Source organism: Coregonus lavaretus (genome assembly GCF_964263955.1).
Source record: "Coregonus lavaretus genome assembly, contig: HAP1_SCAFFOLD_3095, whole genome shotgun sequence".
In the NCBI taxonomy this organism is placed as follows: Eukaryota; Metazoa; Chordata; class Actinopteri; order Salmoniformes; family Salmonidae; genus Coregonus; species Coregonus lavaretus.
Window position 1 is genome coordinate 38,721 of NW_028161270.1, and position 23,576 is coordinate 62,296.

Consider the following 23,576-nt stretch of genomic DNA (forward strand, 5'->3'; position numbering starts at 1 on the left):
TCCCTGAATCTTAGTACTAGTACTAGAGTCAATGTCCAGGCGGAAATTGAATAAGCATAATAAATAAATCCCCATCAGAATCTGTCTGTTTAAGCTAGAGATATCCGTTTTTTTGCATGGGCTGAGTCTCAATCCACCACATCCGCCGATGTCGGCCTTCCGCATCTGCGGTGGAAGGTGGAAGAGCTACAGCAGTGTTTGTCAGACCAGGAGGCATCCCGAAAATCTGTCTTCTCACAAAAATGTCTGTAGAGTCCAAACGGTTTTATACAAATTAATATGACAGCACTATGGAAAGCTAAGACTCTCACAAACACGACGGTGTTCTCTGTTTAGTTCTAAGCCTCACACCGTAGTCCAGTACTGGGCTGTCTGAAGACGGTACCGCCGATGTGCCAACCTCTGTCTGTAGCGTCCAAACGGTTTGGGTTACAAACTAATATGACCCCACCATCGAAAGCTGAGACTCGTTGTTTTGCTCTATGACACCCACAAGCCTCACAAGACTCCTCTGAAGGTAACCCAGTATCGGGCCGAAAAAAGAATGGAAGTGAATAGGGCATTTCCACCTCAAATGGGTCATTCCACGGTTTCATCAATATATACAGGTATATATATATTTGTTTGGATACCTATAGGGCTCTTAAAATTCTAAATAAAATAGCTAAATGATCTATGGTATGACCATCTTAAAACAGTTCCACATGTTAAATCGGTAGAACCCCCCCTCCCCCCCAAATACTTAAAAATACAAAATGGACCCTAGATCAGTGTCTAGGGACAGGGTGGACCAGGTGTCTTTTTCAGGTCCGTCCAGTAGTCCACTATCTGGGATGAGCGGCTCAAAATATAGGTGATGACTTTGGAAAATTCACAGCGATTGTAATTGCCGAGATAGGCCTTCCATTGCCAAGGATCGGGTGAGTTTCTGGGCGAGAGGCCCAGTTTCTTCATACAGGCGCCAATGTAGGCGTCTTCTATATTAAAAAGCTTGATGTCCTTGGATATCTCCACGATCCTCTCCGGCAGGTCGTTGGAGAAGACGTATCCCATACCAAGTGTGTAGGTCGGGTAGCGGTTGTCGGCTAACATCTCGACCGGAACATACCATTTGGAGTTAGGGTTCCGGATGACTGGTCGATCCCACATCAGCATCCCCGTCAGGTAGTTCACCTTGGGAAATAGGAATGGAATTTAATCTTTATATAGAATTATTAAAGATTTAGAAGGGGGAAAAAAAGAATAAACTGTAACTTAGTAAATTAAAAAGACAGACAGACAGACAGACTGTTATAGTAACAAAAACTATCCCCTAAAGAGGTGGAGGTTGGGTTGAATAAAATAACATTAAAAAAAAAGTTCACCTTGGGGACGTCCGCTCTCAGCAACATAGTTATCAGGTTCTCTACGTTGAGGAACATGTCTGAGTCGATCTTCATGGCGTAGGTGGAATTGGTGCAGTGAGTGGCCAGCCAGTCCATAATCACCATGGTCTTAATGGTGAGGTTGAGGTAGGAGTCCAGAAAGTTGCTCTGGAGTAGATCATGATGCACCTGGCTCTCCTGGTTCACCTTCAAATCAAAGTCAAGACAAAATCGAGTCAAAGTCAAAGTTAGGTCAGATCAAGTTACAATCAAATCAAAATCAAATCAAACTTTATTTAAATATTAACAACCCCAACACACTTAAAACAATAAACACAACACTAAAAAAAGCTACAACAATAAGACCAACCTTCTCCTGCAGCTCCTGAGCACCTGATCCTCCAGGAAGTCCTAGCATGAATAGCGTCTGTACCTTCTTCCCCTGCACCAGGGTCTCAGTACCCCACGTCCTGCGGATGGCGTCCCGGGCAGCCAGGTTACCGGGCGCCACAGGGACCATCAGCACCAGGAACGGGGTCTGGGTCTTACACTTGTCCGGTTCGTCCATGATGAAGTGGAAGTTACGAGGGTGGCCAAAGTGGTATTGATTGGTTGGTGGCGGGCGTATGGTGGTTGAGGGTGGGGCTGGTACTGTGGTTGGGGGTACGGTGGTTGAGGGTGGGGCTGGTACTGTGGTTGGGGGTACGGTGGTTGGGGGTGGGGCTGGTACTGTGGTTGGGGATGGTCCATGGGGATGGATGGGGATGGTCCATCTATGGTAGTATGTGTACAGTGATAGGTTGTCCCACCAGTCTGGCTGGAAGGAGCTGGCAGGAATAGCGAAGAGGATGATCAAGATGACCGTGGACAGGAAGAGGAGGAAGATGAAACAGGACCGCACCAGAGACCGCAGTGGTCGTACAGGGCTCTCGACCACAACTTGACTAGATGGGAGAGGAAGAAGAAGAAGATTGAGGTTAGATTGGTAGATCGAAATGGTCTCATTAGTATGGAAGAGTATTCGGGCCAAGTGAAGAGAAAGAATAAGTAAATGGAGATGGGTGGTGGTACTTGGATGATCTTATTTTGCACGGATAGTACTTTAAAAAAGTGACAATATTTCGAGAATAAAGTGTCAATATTTCGAGAATAACGTGTAAATATTTCGATAATAAACAAACAAACAAATGTTTCGAGAATAAAGTCAAAATTTTGGGAATAAAATGGACATTTTGAGAATAAAGTCGCAGTTATATTTATATTTATATAGGGGATTTGGTTAACTGCATGCCTCCATGGCTCCCTGTTGCTGTGCGCTCCGCTGTTGAAATACTGTACCTGAGGTAGATGACCTGGTGAAACTATACTTTAGAATTGGCTTTAGTATCAAGGAAATCCTTGCTCCTTTAGCACATAATAATCCTATTATTATAAGTATTAGGACCTAGAATAGGTTGTGACAGATTATTTTCAGAAGTAGGAACCACACGGACTCGAATGAGGTATTTCCTCCATGTCGGTGTCGTTACATACACTACATAGGTAGAGACAAGTGGGTTGTGTGTGTGTGCCATCCAAGTCATGTCAGATCAGGGATTATTTCTTTATAGCCTATCATCGTTTATCTAATAGGCCTATATTTAGATCAATTATTATTTTAAGAAAGGAATCATTCGTTTTGTTGGGTGTGCTCGCGTAGCCTACTAGCCGATAGTCGTTAGAAGGATAGTTGCCATAAGGGGGGAATACTAACGTTAGTAAAGCGTTAATAGTTTCCATTATGCACAGAATTTTTGCAAGGTGTTCGCCTTGGCTACGCAGAAGAACATCGAAGCGAATTCGGATAGCAGACGGAAAGGGACTCAACCCCAGTTCTCTTTGCGTTCAGTGACAGTGCCAAGATAGTTTTTCTTTGTGCTCATAACGCAACATGGCCGTTAGAAGAGTGTATGACTATAGTCTGAAATTGCCAGGAGGAAACTTGGTGTGTGAGTGTGTGCGTGCAAGTTATTAGATTGATAAGCTTGAGTGCCCGGTGACGACTGTTTGAACGAGTTTATTAGATCATTAGATTGATGGCCATTTGTTTGTTTTGCCCACAACACCCAACCCGCCCGTCTCCACACGGACTTGGATAAAATACCTCATCCAAGTCCGTGTGGTTCCTCCTTCTGGAAACACTAAATCTGTGGCACAACCTCTTCCTGGTCCTAATAGTTATTAATCATTTGGTTATTATGTGCTAAACGAGCAAGGATTTCCTTATTACTAAAGCCAGTTCTAAAGTATAGAACTGGCTTTAGTAAATAGCGCACACAGCAACAGGGAGCCAGAGGCATGCAATTAATAACCAAATCCCGTACTTTCATTTTGAAATACAACCGCGACTTTATTCTCGAATATTGCCACTTTATTCTCAAAATATTGCCACTTTATTCTCAAATTATTCCCACTTTATTCTAGAAATATTGCCACTTTAGTTACAAAATTGTATTTTGACTTTATTCTAAAAAAATATGTAATTTCAACTTTATTAAGTATTTAAAGTTTTTAAAGTACTATCTGTGAAAGAAAAAAATCAATGTACCACACTACCCATCACCATTTATTTATTTATTCTCTTCACTTGGCCCTAAGGCCCTAAATAGTAGTGCGTCCGGCCCAGTACATCAGAGCTTCCTGCCATCCAGGACCTCTATACCAGGCTGTGACAGAGGAAGGCCCTAAAAATGTGTCAAAGACTCCAGCCACCGAGTACTGCTCTGTTAAAATAGACTGTTCTCTCTGCTACTGCACTGCTAGCAGTACCGATGCACCAAGTCTGAAACCAACAGGACCCTGAACAGTTTCTACCCCCAAGCCATAAGACTGCTACACACACAACCCAACTGTCTCTACCTACAGTATGTATGTAACCACAAGGACTTGGATGAAATACACTACATGACCAAAAGTATGTGGACATACTCGTCGAACATCTCATTCCAAAATCATGTGCATTCATATGGAGTTGGTTCCCACTTTGCTGCAATAACATTCTCCACTCTTCTGGGAAGGCTTTCCACTATGTTGTATCATTGCTGCGGGGATTGCTTCCATTCAGCCACAAGAGAATTAGTGAGGTCGGGCACTGATGTAGAGTGATTAGGCCTGGCTCGCAGTCGGCGTACCATTTCATCCCAAAGATGTTCAATGGGGTTGAGGTCAGGGCTCTGTGCAGGCCAGTCAAGTTCTTCCACACCGATCTCGACAAACCATTTCTGTATGGACCTCGCTTTGTGTACGGGGACAATGTCATGCTGAAACAGGAAAGGGCCTTCCCCAAACTGCTGCCACAAAGTGGGAAGCACAGAATCGTCTAGAATGTCACTGTATGCTCTAGCATTACGATTTTCCTTCACTGGAACTAAGGGGCCTAGCCCGAACCATGAAAAACAGCCCCAGACCATTATTCCTCCTCCACCAAACTTTACAGTTGGCACTATGCATTGGGCCAGGTAGCGTTCTCCTGGCATCCGCCAAACCCAGATTCGTCCGTCGGACTGTCAGATGGTGAAGCGTGATTCATCACTCCAGGGAACGCGTTTTCACTGCTCCAGAGTCCAATGGCGGCGAGCTTTACACCACCCCAGCCGACACTTGGCACTGTGCGGAGGCTCAGCCATGAAAACCCATTTCATGAAGATCCCAATGAACAGTTCTTGTGCTGACGTTGCTTTCAGAGGATTCAGCTACGTGCTTCAGCACTCGGCAGTCCCGTTCTGTGAGCTTGTGTGGCCTACCACTTCGTGGCTGAGCCGTTGTTGCTCCTAGACATTTCCACTTTACAATAACAGCACTGACAGTTGATCGGGGCAGTTCTAGCAGGGCTGAAATTTGACGAACTGACTTTTTGAAAAGGTGGCATCCTATGACGGTGCCACGTTAAAAGTCACTGAACTCTTCAGTATGGGCCATTCTACTGCCAATGTTTGTCTATGGAGATTGCATGGTGGTGTGCTCGATTTTATACACCTGTCAGCAACAGATGTGGCTGAAATAGCCGAATCCACTCATTTGAAGGGGTGTCCACATACTTTGCCATGTAGTGTAGTTAACCAAATAGCTACGCGGACTATCTTCATTTACCCTTTTTGCGCTAACTCTTTTGACTCATAAAATATGCTGCTGCTACTGTTTATTATCTATCCTGTTGCCTAGTCACTTTATCCAATACGTACATACAGTGAGGGAAAAAAGTATTTGATCCCCTGCTGATTTTGTATGTTTGCCCACTGACAAAGACATGATCAGTCTATAATTTTAATGGTAGGTTTATTTGAACAGTGAGAGACAGAATAACAACAACAAAATCCAGAAAAACGCATGTCAGAAATGTTATAAATTGATTTGCATTTTAATGAGGGAAATAAGTATTTGACCCCTCTGCAAAACATGACTTAGTACTTGGTGGAAAAACCCTTGTTGGCAATCACAGAGGTCAGACGTTTCTTGTAGTTGGCCACCAGGTTTGCACACATCTCAGGAGGGATTTTGTCCCACTCCTCTTTGCAGATCTTCTCCAAGTCATTAAGGTTTCGAGCCTGACGTTTGGCAACTCAAACCTTCAGCTATGGGATTAAGGTCTGGAGACTGGCTAGGCCACTCCAGGACCTTAATGTGCTTCTTCTTGAGCCACTCCTTTGTTGCCTTGGCCGTGTGTTTTGGGTCATTGTCATGCTGGAATACCCATCCACGACCCATTTTCAATGCCCTGGCTGAGGGAAGGAGGTTCTCACCCAAGATTTGACGGTACATGGGCCCGTCCATCGTCCCTTTGATGCGGTGAAGTTGTCCTGTCCCCTTAGCGGAAAAACACCCCCAAAGCATAATTTTTCCACCTCCATGTTTGATGGTGGGGATGGTGTTCTTGGGGTCATAGGCAGCATTCCTCCTCCTCCAAACACGGCGAGTTGAGTTGATGCCAAAGAACTCGATTTTGGTCTCATCTGACCACAACACTTTCACCCAGTTCTCCTCTGAATCATTCAGATGTTCATTGGCAAACTTCAGACGGGCCTGTATATGTGCTTTCTTGAGCAGGGGGACCTTGCGGGCGCTGCAGGATTTCAGTCCTTCACGGCGTAGTGTGTTACCAATTGTTTTCTTGGTGACTATGGTCCCAGCTGCCTTGAGATCATTAACAAGATCCTCCCGTTTAGTTCTGGGCTGATTCCTCACCGTTCTCATGATCATTGGCGATGGTCTTGTAGCTCATTCCAGCCTTGTGTAGGTCTACAATCTTGTCCCTGACATCCTTGGAGAGCTCTTTGGTCTTGGCCATGGTGGAGAGTTTGGAATCTGATTGATTGATTGCTTCTGTGTACAGGTGTCTTTTATACAGGTAACAAACTGAGATTAGGAGCACTCCCTTTAAGAGTGTGCTCCTAATCTCAGCTCGTTACCTGTATAAAAGACACCTGGGAGCCAGAAATCTTTCTGATTGAGAGGGGGTCAAATACTTATTTCCCTCATTAAAATGCAAATCAATTTATAAAATGTTTGACATGCGTTGTTCTGGATTTTGTTGTTGTTATTCTGTCTCTCACTGTTCAAATAAACCTTCCGTTAAAATTATAGACTGATCATTTCTTTGTCAGTGGGCAAACGTACAAAATCAGCAGGGGATCAAATACTTTTTTCCCTCACTGTATCTACCTCAATTACCTCGTACCCCTGCACGTCGACTTGGTACTGATACCCCGTGTATATAGCCAAGTTACTCATTGTGTATTTATTCCTGGTGTTTTTTTTTATTATTATTATTTCTAAATTTGTCTCTCTGCATTGTTGGGAAGGGCCATAAGTAAGCATTTCACTGTTAGTCTACACCTGTTGTTTACGAAGCATGTGAAAAATACAATTTGATTTGATACTCTTCCGTACATTAGAACATGTCAAAATAGTGATATTTAACCATTTTAGTTAGGCTGGTTGCCGTACTGGAGGACCAGAGTTGGGAAATGCTGTTCTAGAGAATGTGTAGGCATAAATATAGGGAGAATCTTAATTGCATATCCTCGACTCTCGTCTTCTCGCCATGCCTCGTTCTCAAAAGCCATTGGTGGAGAAGGTCAGAGGGGCGGGCCCTCTGACTTTCTCATCCAATGAGTTTTGAAAAGGAGGCGAGAAGTCAAGGAAATACAATTGAGATTCTCCCATAGAATGACATAGCGTAAGGAAAGGGTTGTCACTGGCTGTTTTCATTAACTTGTTCAGTGATTTATTTGTCTACGTCTAGAAATAGATGCGACAATTTCCTGCTAGGGTGCGTTTGTAGTTAGTGGTTGAAGTGTTTCGATGATCCATTTAGGCGTGACCAGTGATTCCATGTGTATGTATATTGGGCAGCAGGTATCGCCACGGCCACGGTTCGTGCCATGGTGAAACTTGCACTCTTTATGATCTGAAATAATTGGATGGTGAAACTTGCCAGCCAACCAGAAAAGCAAGGCGAAATAATTCAGGTATTCTTGAAAGTCAGGACAATCATTGTCCTGCAAAGATTTTTCAACTTTGTATAGTTGAAATATAATCATTTGTCGCAATAAAGAAAGTTCGACAAAATAAAAATCCACTGCTGTTGAACGGATAACAAAGTTGTCATCTTTAGAAAGTTTCTCCTATATCTGCCACAGTGGATGCTGCTGAGGGGAGGACGGCTCATAATAAGGGCTGGAACCGAGCGAATGGAATGGCATCAAACTATGTGTTTGATGTATTTGATACTATTCCGCTCCAGCCATCACCACGAGCATGTCCTCCCCAATTAAGGTGCCACCAACCTCCTGTGATCTGCCATCTGCCATGTCGCAATTTTTATTTTTTTAGCAACATTGCTTTTGTCGAATAAACCTGGGTCAATGGAAACATGCCTACAGTCAGGGAATGAAAAATGGAAAACCCAGCGCACACGTAGGTATAGATTATTGACATAGCCTACTTCTTCTGCTTATTTGCATACTTTTTCTTCTTTGAAGTGACTGACGGTGTTACTGTCAAAGCACTTTGTGACCACTACTGCTGTAAAAATAGCTTTATAAATACAATCTGGACAAAGATGCCATCTTTAATACACTGTACATCTAATTTCATGTATTTCAATAAGTACATAATAAGTGTATAGTAGAAGTATAGTATATTATTAAATAATAGTAAGTAGCACATTATTACATAATAAGTCTATACAATGAAGTATATACCTTCACATTCTCCACATCATTACATACATTCTTCAGATATGTATTCTTCTCCGTTCAGGGTAGATTGGGACAATCTTCTCAGAGAAAGCCAAACATTCTATTTATGACTAGGGCCAAAAGAAACGGCCTGATGTCAACATGTTCTATGTAAATGCACCCTATTCAAATCTATGGCTTAGGTTCTAGAGTAGATACTGTGTCTGTCTATCTAAAGTTACTAACATTTAAATACATACAGAAGTATGATGTAGTTAGTAACTGGTTACTTTAAAGCACTCTTTTATTTTTTGTTAAACATTTTTTTACAGCCAATGTAAAAATGGCTTTACAAATAAATGAGATTGATTGATTGAGTAAGTAATGAGAAGCGCAGAGAGATGTTCTTCTTACCTTTTGTACCTACCATGTCCATACAATTTGGGACATTTACTTTAAAATTGTACCCTATTATCTAGAAGTAGCGTGTAGTTGATCTAGGTAGTAACTGGTTACTGTAAAGCACTGTAAAATTGGACCCTATTATCTAGCACTGGTTGATTGTATGTCTGTCTAGTTTGTCCTGAGAAGAGCAGAGAGATGTCATTGATAGTGCTTGCTTACCGTTTACATCCATTTCCTCCTTGCTCCTCCATGACTGCAGCCGGTTAACCAACTCAGAGAGACCATGGATCCTTGTGACAGTGACTGGTGAAGAAAATAACACCCCTCCTGTGTGTGTGTACAACCATCCCAGGACAATTACACCACCTCCCTCCCCTGTGTTTCAGGTCTATCCAGTAGAACACACTCCAGTGTGCTCTAAGCCTCAGATGTCAGTTGTTCTATGGTGGAGTTGGTGTAGCTTTACAGGTGTTCTGTAGCCTACAGGGAAGGGTGAGTGTGTGACAGGGGAAGGGCAGGGGAGGAGGGGAGGGGGAGAGATGAGGAAACAAGTGTGTGTGGGAGGTGGGGGGTTGTGTGTGTGAGAGAGAGAGAGAGAGAGAGAGAGAGAGAGAGAGAGAGAGAGAGAGAGAGAGAGAGAGAGAGAGAGAGAGAGAGAGAGAGAGAGAGAGAGAGAGAGAGAGAGAGAGAGAGCCTGCTTCATTGTAGTAAAGTGTTATGGTTTTATTGACTTTGGACGTTGTCAGGCTACAGTGAGGGAAAAAAGTATTTGATCCCCTGCTGATTTTGTACGTTTGCCCACTGACAAAGAAATTATCAGTCTATAATTTTAATGGTACGTTTATTTGAATAGTGAGAGACAGAATAACAACAAAAAAATCCAGAAAAACGCATGTCAAAAATTTTCTAAATTGATTTGCATTTTAATGAGGGAAATAAGTATTTGACCCCTCTGCAAAACATGACTGAGTGCTTGGTGGCAAAACCCTTGTTGGCAATCACAGAGGTCAGACCTTTCTTGTAGTTGGCCACCAGGTTTGCACACATCTCAGGAGGGATTTTGTCCCACTCCTCTTTGCAGATCTTCTCCAAGTTATTAAGGTTTCGAGGCTGACGTTTGGCAACTCGAACCTTCAGCTCCCTCCACAGATTTTCTATGGGATTAAGGTCTGGAGACTGGCTAGGCCACTCCAGGACCTTAATGTGCTTCTTCTTGAGCCACTCCTTTGTTGCCTTGGCCGCGTGTTTTGGGTGATTGTCATGCTGGAATACCCATCCATGACCCATTTTCAATGCCCTGGCTGAGGGAAGGAGGTTCTCACTCAAGATTTGACGGTACATGGCGCCGTCCATTGTCCCTTTGATGGGGTGAAGTTGTCCTGTCCCCTTTGCAGAAAAACACCCCCAAAGCATAATGTTTCCACCTCCATGTTTGACGGTGGGGATGGTGTTCTTGGCGTCATAGGCAGCATTCCTCCTCCTCCAAACACGGCGAGTTGAGTTGATGCCAAAGAGCTCGATTTTGGTCTCATCTGACCACAACACTTTCACCCAGTTCTCCTCTGAATCATTCAGATGTTCATTGGCAAACTTCAGATGGCCCTGTATATGTGCTTTCTTGAGCAGGGGGACCTTGCGGGCGCTGCAGGATTTCAGTCCTTCACGGCGTAGTGTGTTACCAATTGTTTTCTTGGTGACTATGGTCCCAGCTGCCTTGAGATCATTGACAATATCCTCCCGTGTAGTTCTGGGCTAATTCCTCACCGTTCTCATGATCATTGCAACTCCACGAGGTGAGATCTTGCATGGAGCCCCAGGCCGAGGCAGATTGACAGTTATTTTGTGTTTCTTCCATTTGCGAATAATCGCACCAACTGTTGTCACCTTCTCACCAAGCTGCTTGGCGATGGTCTTGTAGCCCATTCCAGCCTTGTGTAGGTCAATTTATAACATTTTTGACATGCGTTTTTCTGGATTTTGTTGTTGTTATTCTGTCTCTCACTGTTCAAATAAACCTACCATTAAAATTATAGACTGATCATGTCTTTGTCAGTGGGCAAACATACAAAATCAGCAGGGGATCAAATACTTTTTTCCCTCACTGTATTGGGGAAACAGGTTTCTTTCTTACACTGATTGCTGACAGTAGGCCTAAACACACACACAGACGGCATAACAAACGGCACTTGCTTACAACCCAGGAGAGTTGACAAACACACACCCACAGGTGACACAAGAATGCCACTGGATTTGTTCATTTTTGTTTATTGACGTCACGTCATTGTCATTAACCACATTTTCCATTTAACAGTCCTCATAAAAAAAACTGAAAGCACACAAAGCTATGATGTCACCAATCACACCTTTTGTCAACTCTTTAAACAGTCAGCTATGTAAAGTGTTGACCCTGGGAAAATATACATATATTTATACATTTATATTACATGTACCTGTACTTCATTGAATGTGCTGTGTGTATTTTCGGTATATTTCACCTATGATACATACAAGGCACTTGGAAACATTAAAAAATACTGATAATAATAATTGAAAATCTTAATGTGCAAACGAAGATAAAAAATGATATCAGATGCTGGCCTGCAGTAGGTAGGCCATAGTCTAACATTAACCCTTTGAGCATATGTAGACTACTAGACTTCATATGTAAATTCACCTCTGTCCTATTTGTACTTCCTATGTTACCTCAATATGGGAACCTGAATTTTCAGGTTTTTCCAATCAAACTTACAGTTCCAGGTTTGTAACAAAATGTAATTGGCATGGTGGAGTTGCACATTGTTACATTATACTTACAAAGACTAAATATTCTTTTGAGTGATTTGTCTGTAAATTAATACAAATAATGAAGCTATTGTAAGTACTATACAGTTATGTACACACTTTTCTGTTTACATTGGGCCTACTTATCTAATCAAAAAAACCTGGATCAAATAGAAATCCCTAACTTGGCCAATAATACTGGATGCCAGGTAAGGCGTGCAGATCAAATAACAATTTCCTACCTTGTGTTGGATAAGCTATTAGCAAATATTACTTTTATGAGGTTTGTCGGCTTTATTGAGAAACGTCTGTTGCACAAAGGGTTAATACGTCATCCTTGGGTTTGTAGATCCTGATATAGGATCCTTGTCTTTGGATGCGTCCCAAATGGCACCCTGTTCCCTTTGTAGTGCACTACTTTTGACCAGGGCTCTGGTAAAAAGTAGTGCACTATATAGGGAATAGGGTACCATTTGGGACGTACATTTTGTCACTGAGTTACGAAACAGCATTGGTCATAAAATGGCAGTTAGATGCTGTAGAGAGAGGAGGAACAACTTCAACATTCAATAGAAATGTCTCGTCTTAACCAGAAAGACAAATAAAACTTTCTTACTTGTTTGCAGATGTGATGAAAGACACAGAGATGTCATACCTTTACAGACTTGAGAGGGGGAGGGGTTATGTAGATGCAGATAGATTCAGACTGTAGTTTGACAAGGCTTCAACAACCCTTTAGTTCGTACCAAAGATTTCCACTGATTACCTTGTAATCTCGAGAGCCTATTCCCTACAGGGTATTTTAAAGGCTGTTTGTTGTTGTGACCACACCAGATTTAATCCATTTGTAGGATAAAAAAATACACAATAGGTTATTTTAAGCTTAATTCATTCAAAGTTATTGAATTTGATCGTCAGTCATACAAAGATTAGTGTGCGACTAAAATAGTACCCTATTCCCGTTACAGTGCACTACTTTTTAGGGAATACCATACAAGGAAGGGTGCCATTTCAGATGCAGCCTAGGTGTGTGAAGCCTCTGCAGGTCAAGTAGGTTGGTTGGTTGAGGGGAGAGGAAGGTGCGGGTCATTGTCTTGTCAGCTAAACATCATAGCCTTTCTTAGCCAAACCACACCTCTGTCGTCCTGCCAACCAACCTTACAACTATGCAGGTGGCAGTCACATGACAACAGAACTAAATACCACATTCTTAGCTCAGAGGACCCCAGGGGAACCGGGTAATATGAGTGAAGGCTACGCCTAACCCTGCCTGTGTAAAAATCTAAACAAACTAACAAACATAGGCAAATTCTAAACTTCCACTTACATTTGAACTTAGTCTCCCATTGACATTAACGTTTGACTAAAGTGGAAGTTAGAATCCACCCCAAAAGACGCATGTAGAATGTAGTTTGACATCCGACTGGTTTTCCCAGACTGTGCTTGCCCTGTAGTGTGTACCACATACATCCGACTGGTTTTCCCAGACTGTGCTTGCCCTGTAGTGTGTACCACATACATCCGACTGGTTTTCCCAGACTGTGCTTGCCCTGTAGTGTGTACCACATACATCCGACTGGTTTTCCCAGACTGTGCTTGCCCTGTAGTGTGTACCACATACATCCGACTGGTTTTCCCAGACTGTGCTTGCCCTGTAGTGTGTACCACATACATCCGACTGGTTTTCCCAGACTGTGCTTGCCCTGTAGTGTGTACCACATACATCCGACTGGTTTTCCCAGACTGTGCTTGCCCTGTAGTGTGTACCACATACATCCGACTGGTTTTCCCAGACTGTGCTTGCCCTGTAGTGTGTACCACATACATCCGACTGGTTTTCCCAGACTGTGCTTGCCCTGTAGTGTGTACCACATACATCCGACTGGTTTTCCCAGACTGTGCTTGCCCTGTAGTGTGTACCACATACATCCGACTGGTTTTCCCAGACTGTGCTTGCCCTGTAGTGTGTACCACATACATCCGACTGGTTTTCCCAGACTGTGCGTGCCCTGTAGTGTGTACCACATACATCCGACTGGTTTTCCCAGACTGTGCTTGCCCTGTAGTGTGTACCACATATTTCCACTGATTACCTTGTAGCTTCAGTAGCCTATTCCCTCCAGGGGATTTTAAAGGCTGTTTGTTGTTGTGAGTCTAGAGACTGAGTAGAGGGGGAGGAAGGAGAATAAAGTTGGCCCTAGACACTGATCTAAGGTCAGTTTTGCATTTTCCCATCTAATGGTTGAGGATGGTAAGCTGACCCTAGATCTGTGCCTACAGACAACTTCTACACAGAACAATTGAGTTCTGATGTGAGGCTAGAAAGATTAGACAGAATTTACCTGACTCTCTACATCCCCCTAGTGGCCACAACAGGTAAAGACACTGATATAAAACCCGCTGTTATAGTGACTATCCAAACTAACAGTGGCTGTTATCGGTTATAATCCATAGGGTCTGTGCTGCATACAAATAATGACTGTATCAAAACATACAGGAGCATATTACTTCAATTCTCTCAATAAGAGCTGCTTCTTATTTACATCATAATGGTGACTAAATAACTCCAACTGCGTTGTCACACAATTCAATTTGGAATGTTAATTAGGGATGTACATTGGGAAAAGTCCATTGAAAAAGTCCATAGGGAATGTTTGAGATACATTTCCATAGTTTTTGTAGTTGTTTTCTTCAGCCTGCTTTTACTGTTTAGTGTTGGAATGATCAGAGTTTTTTTTTTTTCCATGTCTTTAAAGGAGAATTACCTTTGACCCCCACGCAGCTTTTAAAAAGCCCCTAACCCTCCCCATCCACACACACACACACCAACTGTCAGCTCCGAGGCATCGTTTAGGCACAAACACACACACACAAACTTACACACACACCCTGTCCCTTGATCGTAGCAACAGACGTGTGAGCACGGGTCCCAAGCTGAACACACTCACACATACACACACACACACCCTGGCCCTAGCTGACAACAGCTGGTTTGAGCACCAGCGCCCCAGGGGATTGAATCACCACCCAGGAGGGGAGGTCACGCCCTGCCCCCGTCCCTCCATACCCTCCCACAGACAAATTCAGTACCTCATCCTCCCTCTCCCTGTCCTCTTCACACCCGTCCTCCTCCTCCCCCCCCCTCCTGCTCTCCCCTCTCCCTAGCTGCCCCAGACCCATGGAAGCCAACCCAAACACGGATGCAGCCGAGAGTCCGAACGGGAGCATGGAAGAATCACACCAACCCAATCCCCCACCTCCACCACCTAGCGAGAATAAGGACGCTCCAGGGTGACCTAGTCCGCTTAGATCCAGGGGGCCACACAGGGCCGAGAGGGGCAGCGAGGCCCCCAGACGGTGGCCTCCGAGAAGAGAAGCCACGGCGGCCCCTCCTGGGATGATAATATGGGCCCCGCCGACATAGCCCATCTCTGAGACCCCTCCACCGTTACTTCCATGGAGACCACCCCCTTTGAGGAACACCCCGAGCCCAGCCGAGGAGGCCTGTTCCTGGGTCGCGACGAAGTGTCCGTGGGCCTTGATGTGTTTGCGGAGGGAGCTGGGGTCGGTGTAGCGTTTAAGGCAGCCGGCCATCTTGCAGTAGTAGGGCTTGTCCACGTAGTGGGTGCGCGTGTGCTTGAAGCGGTCGCTGGAGTTGGAGTAGCGCTTGCTGCAGCCCTCGTACGGACAGATGTACGGCTTCTCTCCTGGGAGAGGGAGAGAGGAGAGAAGGATGGATGGATGGAAGAAGGAGTGAGGATGTGAATTTTCTTGTCAACTGACAGATCTTCAGATTTTGGAATGCATATGGTATTAGCATTTCTTCTTGGACAGGTATGCCAGAAAAGCATCAAAGATTATATACCTGTGTGTGTGCGACATGCATGCATGTCTTTAATCTGACCCGAAGTATCCCGCAACCACAAGAAAAAAAAACACTGCAAGAGGTTCTGACAAAGAGACATAACAGCACAGCGGACTCTTACCCCCGCGGTTTCCTAACCCCGCGAGGCAGCCTTTAGAGGGGAAATAAACAGCTGTTCTTTAGCAAAAACAATCAAACTGACCTGTGTGTGTGTGTGTGTGTGTGTGTGTGTGTACTGACCTGTGTGTGAGCGTGTGTGTATCTTGAGGTTCTCCAGGCGAGAGAAGCTCTTGTTGCAGGTGGGGCAGTGGTGAGGCTTCTCATTGGTGTGAGTCCTGATGTGGATCAACATCTTGTACCTGGGGGGAATACACACACACACACACACACACACACACACACACACACACACACACACACACACACACACACACACACACACACACACAGAGTGAATAAAGCTTTAAACACTTACAGTGAGGGAAAAAAGTACTTGATCCCCTGCTGATTTTGTACGTTTGCCCACTGACAAAGACATGATCAGTCTATAATTTTAATGGTAGGTTTATTTGAACAGTGAGAGACAGAATAACAACAAAAAAATCCAGAAAAACGCATGTAAAAAATGTTATAAATTGATTTGCATTTTAATGAGGGAAATAAGTATTTGACCCCTCTGCAAAACATGACTTAGTACTTGGTGTCAAAACACGTGTTGGCAATCACAGAGGTCAGACGTTTCTTGTAGTTGGCCACCAGGTTTGCACACATCTCAGGAGGGATTTTGTCCCACTCCTCTTTGCAGATCTTCTCCAAGTCATTAAAGTTTCGAGGCTGACGTTTGGCAACTCGAACCTTCAGCTCCCTCCACAGATTTTCTATGGGATTAAGGTCTGGAGACTGGCTAGGCCACTCCAGGACCTTAATGTGCTTCTTCTTGAGCCACTCCTTTGTTGCCTTGGCTGTGTGTTTTGGGTCATTGTCATGCTGGAATACCCATCCACGACCCATATTCAATGCCGTGGCTGAGGGAAGGAGGTTCTCACCCAAGATTTGACGGTACATGGCCCCGTCCATTGTCCCTTTGATGCGGTGAAGTTGCCCTGTCCCCTTAGCAGAAAAACACCCCCAATGCATAATGTTTCCACCTCCATGTTTGACGGTGGGGATGGTGTTCTTGGGGTCATAGGCAGCATTCCTCCTCCTCCAAACACGGCGAGTTGAGTTGATGCCAAAGAGCTCGATTTTGGTCTCATCTGACCACAGCACTTCCACCCAGTTCTCCTCTGAATCATTCAGATGTTCATTGGCAAACTTCAGACGGCCCCGTATATGTGCTTTCTTGAGCAGGGGAACCTTGCGGGCGCTGCAGGATTTCAGTCCTTCACGGCGTAGTGTGTTACCAATTGTTTTCTTGGTGACTATGGTCCCAGCTGCCTTGAGATCATTGACAAGATCCTCCCGTGTAGTTCTGGGCTGATTCCTCACCGTTCTCATGATCATTGCAACTCCACGAGGTGTGATCTTACATGGAGCCCCAGGCCAAGGGAGATTGACAGTTATTTTGTGTTTCTTCCATTTGCGAATAATCGCACCAACTGTTGTCACCTTCTCACCAAGCTGCTTGGCGATGGTCTTGTAGCCCATTCCAGCCTTGTGTAGGTCTACAATCTTGTCCCTGACATCCTTGGAGAGCTCTTTGGTCTTGGCCATGGTGGAGAGTTTGGAATCTGATTGATTTATTTTTTCTGTGGACAGGTGTCTTTTATACAGGTAACAAGCTGAGATTAGGAGCACTCCCTTTAAGAGTGTCCAGAAAAACGCATGTCACAAATGTTGAATTGAATTGATTTGCATTTTAATGAGGGAAATAAGTATTTGACCCCCTCTCAATCAGAAAGATTTCTGTCTCCCAGGTGTCTTTTATACAGGTAACGAGCTGAGATTAGGAGCACACTCTTAAAGGGAGTGCTCCTAATCCCAGCTTGTTACCTGTATAAAAGTCACCTGTCCACAGAAGAAATCAATCAATCAGATTCCAAACTCTCCACCATGGCCAAGACCAAAGAGCTCTCCAAGGATGTCAGGGACAAGATTGTAGACCTACACAAGGCTGGAATGGGCTACAAGACCATCGCCAAGCAGCTTGGTGAGAAGGTGACAACAGTTAGTGCGATTATTCGCAAATGGAAGAAACACAAAATAACTGTCAATCTCCCACGGCCTGGGGCTCCATGCAAGATCTCACGTCGTGGAGTTGCAATGATTATGAGAACGGTGAGGAATCAGCCCAGAACTAAATGGGAGGATCTTGTCAATGATCTCAAGGTAGCTGGGACCATAGTCACCAAGAAAACAATTGGTAACACACTACGCCGTGAAGGACTGAAATCCTGCAGCGCCCGCAAGGTCCCCCTGCTCAAGAAAGCACATATACAGGCCCGTCTGAAGTTTGCCAATGAACATCTGAATGATTCAGAGGAGAACTGGGTGAAAGTGTTGTGGTCAGATGAGACCAAAATCGAGTTCTTTGGCATCAACTCAACTCGCCGTGTTTGGAGGCGGAGGAATGCTGCCTATGACCCCAAGAACACCATCCCCACCGTCAAACATGGAGGTGGAAACATTATGCTTTGGGGGTGTTTTTCTGCTAAGGGGACAGGACAACTTCACCGCATCAAAAGGGACGATGGACGGGGCCATGTACCGTCAAATCTTGGGTGAGAACCTCCTTCCCTCAGCCAGGGCATTGAAAATGGGTCGTGGATGGGTATTCCAGCATGACAATGACCCAAAACACACAGCCAAGGCAACAAAGGAGTGGCTCAAGAAGAAGCACATTAAGGTCCTGGAGTGGCTCTGTAAGTGGTGAAAATACACTGAGTGTACAAAACATTAAGAACACCTTCTTGCCCTCAGAACAGCCTCAATTCGTCGGGAAATGGACTCTACAAGGTGTCAAAAGCGTTCCTCAGAGATGCTGGCCCATGTTGACTCCAATGCTTCCCACAATTGTGTCAAGTTGGCTGGATGTCCTTTGGGTGGTGGACCATTCTTGATACACACGGGAAACTGTTGAGCGTGAAAAACCCAGCAGCGTTGCAGTTCTTGACACCCTCAAACCGGTGCGCCTGGCACCTACTACCGTACCCTGTACAAAGGCAATTAAATATTTTGTCTTGCCCATTCACCCTCTGAATTGCACACATACACAATCCATGTCTCCCTTTCATCTACACTGATTGAAGTGGATTTAACAGGTGACATCAATAAGGGATCATAGCGTTCACCGGGATTCACCTTGTCAGTCTATGTCATGAAAGAGCAGGTGTTCATAATGTTTGTTACACTCAGTGTATGTCTTTATAGTAATTTGTTACTTTTAAATCTGATCAGGGGCACCTTTTATATCTGAAGATCAGAGACCCTGATACCTAGACTCTAAGAATAAGCCCCTCCTACCTGGCGTTGAAGCCCCTCCCATTGCGGGCACAGCCCTCCCAGTGGCAGCAGTACCCAGAATCCTTTTCAGGTTTGACATGGTAGTCATTGATGTGATCCACCAGGTCCTGTAACGAGTCAAACAGCAGGTGGCACTAGAGAGCAGAGAGCGAGGGAGGAAGAGAGGGATGAGGGAGAGGTCGAGAGAGAGAAAAGGGAAAGAGTCCATTTAGACTAGAGCATTTCAGGTAAGTGAACTGGAGCTGAGCATATAACATATGCTGTATATGTTCCATAGAAGGAGAAAAGTCATACTCATACTTCCACACATTTGAAGTACATGCTGACAGTTGTCGCAGTGCAATTCAGATAGTAATGTGTTATGAATCGATGGATGGATGTTCATTTGTCGGAAGCATTATGAGTGTGTGAGTACAAAGCAAATACAGGTATAAACAGTAAACTGTTGCAAAGAGTTTTGCAACGTTGAGATTCTGAATGCACCCCAGGGTACTCTCTCCTGTCCACACACACCCACCCTCTCCTGTCCACCTGTCAATCGCATACCTTCATCCAATGGCAGGCCAGCTGCTCATCCGATGAGGGATCGGGTGACGCCCGCTTCTCCCCGGGCTGACCAATGAACATGGAGGAGGGCAGGTTGAACCCGCCCCCTGTGGTCCCGATTGGCAGGAAGATCTGGAAGCCCTGCGGAGAAGCCCCACCATCCAGGTAACGAGGGTGAGCTGCTTCCTGAGAGAGAGAGAGAGAGAGAGAGAGAGATGAGTTGAATTGCGCAATAGAACGCCATGTGTCAACTAAGGGCACAGTCCCTCTGTCTGCCTGTCTGTCCAGCTGTCTGCCCATCTGTCTGTCTGTCCGTCTTTTACCCCTCCAGCCTTGTTTAAAATCTGATTAAGTGAGAACCACAGTGCAGACACCGTGCTGGGAAATTAGATTCACTACAGGTTTAATTCACTTCTGTCCACTATGTGTTGAGTGTATTCACTAATCAGCTATCCCACATTCTGGCCAGACTGCCTGCCACGCTTAGACACACGCACACACACTACCTAAGTTGAACCTCTGTACTAAGAAGAGCTATAGAGAGAACTCTCTTTTCTCTTACAAATTTTTTTTTCCCCCTTCAGACGGAAAATAGGTCAGGGAGTTCAGTTATGTGTTAAGTAAAAATGTCACCATGAAATTGTTTCAAATGTTTCTCACACCAGTGGCGTATTCACAAAGCGTCTCAGAGTAGGAGTGTCCATCTAGGATCAATTCTGCCTTTTAAATCATAATGATTAAGAGAGAGGACCTGATCCTAGATCAGTACTCCTACTCTAAGTGGCTTTGTGAATACAGGCCCAAGTTTGTTACATAACCATGTGTTTGATGTATTTGATACCATTCCACCTATTCCACTCCAGCCATTACCACGAGCCCGTCCTCCCCAATTAAGGTGCCACCAACCTCCTGTGGCACGCACACACGCACACGCACACACACACACTGCCTCTATCTGGCTTACCCTGGAGTAGATGGGTGTGGCTGGGCTGCAGCTGGGTGGATAGTCCAGGGGTGAGGAGGGGGAGGCAGAGGGGGAGGGTGCATGGCGGGAGGAGGGGGAGGGTGCGTGTCGGAAGGAGGGGGAGAGACTCAGGTCCATGGCAGGGGGGGTGCAGGAACCTGCCCTCTCCTGGTGGGACAGGGGGGTACCTGGCGGGGGGAGAGGGGGTGAGGTCACACACAAGAGCCATGTATAGTACATATGAGCAACACACACACACACACACACAGCTTCATACAAAGTCAAATAAATTAACTTTACACAAACACTCTCTCTTTTCTCTCAGCATTGGTTAGCGAGGCTATAGTTGGTTAGCGAGGCTATCGTTGGTTAGCGAGGCTATCGTTGGTTAGCGAGGCTATCATTGGTTAGCGAGGCTATCGTTGGCATAATACTAAGTTTTCAGCAGCAGTCTGCAGTGCCACTCTGTTGTCCATAATGACACACACACACACACACACACACACACACACACACACACACACATACTCACACTCCATAACGACATGTTAAGTGTATACAGCAGTTGGTAATGAGAGGAGCATGATGTTGATTTGAGACGTGGACTCAGTCCCAAATGGTACCTTTCCCTATAAAGTGCACTACTTTTAACCAGAGCTATATGGGCCAAGTGCACTGTAAAGGGAATAGGGTGCCACTTGGGACGCAGTTATGGACTCACTGGCCTCTAAGACAACGAGAAATGAATAGAGGGAATTGTGTGTGTGTGGTGGGGGGTAGTGTGTGTTTGTGAGAGAGAGAGAAGGAAAATAGACAAAAAGAGAGTGTGTTTGTGAAAAATTGATAGAGAGGGAGAGAGAGAGTGTGTTTACCTGGAGAGGGAGGCGGTGATGGGTAGGTCATCGGTAGGTTACGTAGCAGACGTTGTCGTGTGGCACTGAGAGGGGCGCAGATGGAGGCAGAATACGCCCTCTTTCCCAACCTGACCCTCCCATTGGCCCGTGGAAGCTTCAGGTCCAGAGGCTCATCCAATGACAGCATGGCAGCTACAGTATTCCAGAACACCTGTAGAGAAGAGCCAATCATAATGCTCGTTAGTGAAAGCCATGAACAATCAAAGAATAACAAACAATCACATTTCCAACTAGTAGGACAGAAGTTTTTCTAACCATCTGACATGACTAGGAACAACTCTGGTCTTTCCTTTAACTATTCCCTAGTCAGATCAGCTGATCAGGAACAACTCTGGTCTTTCCTTTAACTATTCCCTAGTCATATCAGCTGATCAGGAACAACTCTGGTCTTTCCTTTAACTATTCCCTAGTCAGATCAGCTGATCAGGAACAACTCTGGTCTTTCCTTTAACTATTCCCTAGTCAGATCAGCTGATCAGGAACAACTCTGGTCTTTCCTTTAACTATTCCCTAGTCAGATCAGCTGATCAGGAACAACTCTGGTCTTTCCTTTAACTATTCCCTAGTCAGATCAGCTGATCAGGAACAATTCTTGGGTCAATTTCTCAATCTTTTATCCAACTTCAAATAAACCCCAATAGCCCCACTTCTGCACTTCTTTAGATCTGAATGGAGTGTATAGAATTGTAATCCTATAGCTAAGTATTATGGTATGGTAATCCTACAGCTAAGTATTATGGTATGGTAATCCTATAGCTAAGTATTATGGTATGGTATGGTAATCATATAACTAATTATTATGGTATGGTAATCCTATAGCTAAGTATTATGGTATGGTAATCCTATAGCTAAGTATGTTGGTATGGTATGGTAATCCTTTAACTAAGTATTATGGTATGGTAATCCTACAGCTAAATATTATGATATGGTAATCCTATAGCTAAGTATTTTAATATGGTATGGTAATCCTTTAGCTAAGTATTATTGCATGGTATGGTAATCCTATAGCTAAGTATTATGGTATGGTAATCCTATAGCTAAGTATTATGGTATGTTACTGGGCATGAATACAATAGCGTGACCCAGATCCAAACTGCTTTTCCTCAGTAGCCACAGGCAATTAACTGTAACATTGAGACATGGCTCTCTGTGCATATTTCCATCAATTGAGTGGGACTGGGTTTGTTCAGAAGCTACTCTCTCACACGCAACAAGAACTTTCACACACGTTACGTACACACACACATTACGTACACACATTACATACACACACATTATATACACACACATTACAAACACACACGTTACATACACACACATTATATACACACACATTACAGACACACACACACGTTACATACACACACACGTTACATACACACATTACATACACACACGTTACATACACACACGTTACACATACGCAAATGTTGCACACGCACTAGAGCTTTTGCACACACACATTTGTTACACAACAAAAACCCTAGCACACACGCACATCATGTTACACACACACACAGAAGCCTTTACACACACACACGGAAGCCTTTACAAACACACATACAGAAGCCTTTACACACACACACACACACACACACACACACACACACACACACACACACACAGAGAGAAGCCTTTACACACACACACAGAGAAGCCTTTACACACACACACATGGGTTTAAGACACGGAATGTAAATACACTACAGCAAATTAAAGTATTTCAACATTTTCTTACGCAAGGTGCAAAACAATGTTCGAGACCATAACAAAGACACACACACAGTTTATCAAGGATGTGACAGCCACACAAACATATTGATCAACAATGCCTTTTGTCAAATATCAGAACAGTTAGATGAAGTGAAGAGCTGGATATAGGGAGAGTGAGGGGCTGGATATAGGGAGGGTGAGGGATATAGGGAGGGTGAGGGGCTGGATATAGGGAGGGTGAGGGGCTGGATATAGGGAGGGTGAGGGGCTGGATATAGGGAGGGTGAGGGGCTGGATATAGGGAGGGTGAGGGGCTGGATATAGGGAGGGTGAGGGGCTGGATAT

The 23,576-nt window shown here is 44.6% G+C and overlaps 2 protein-coding genes across 2 annotated transcripts; both read right to left on the minus strand.

Moving 5' to 3' along the window:
* Positions 1–774: 774 nt before the first annotated feature.
* On the minus strand, positions 775–9,237 carry LOC311120971 (beta-1,3-galactosyltransferase 1-like; the record flags this gene model as incomplete). Its single annotated transcript, XM_084195521.1, has 4 exons — positions 775–1,173; positions 1,365–1,571; positions 1,735–2,308; positions 9,206–9,237. The coding sequence occupies 4 exons, from the start codon at positions 9,235–9,237 to the stop codon at positions 775–777; spliced, it is 1,212 nt and encodes a 403-aa protein (XP_084051647.1).
* Positions 9,238–11,261: 2,024 nt separating this feature from the next.
* LOC311120969 (zinc finger protein GLIS2-like) lies at positions 11,262–21,646 on the minus strand. The gene is made up of 6 exons (XM_084195520.1): positions 21,477–21,646; positions 20,605–20,792; positions 19,641–19,826; positions 19,095–19,228; positions 15,873–15,991; positions 11,262–15,474 (listed from the first exon to the last, which is right to left on the minus strand). The coding sequence occupies exons 1-6, from the start codon at positions 21,643–21,645 to the stop codon at positions 14,741–14,743; spliced, it is 1,530 nt and encodes a 509-aa protein (XP_084051646.1). The 5' UTR covers position 21,646; the 3' UTR covers positions 11,262–14,740.
* Positions 21,647–23,576: the final 1,930 nt, after the last annotated feature.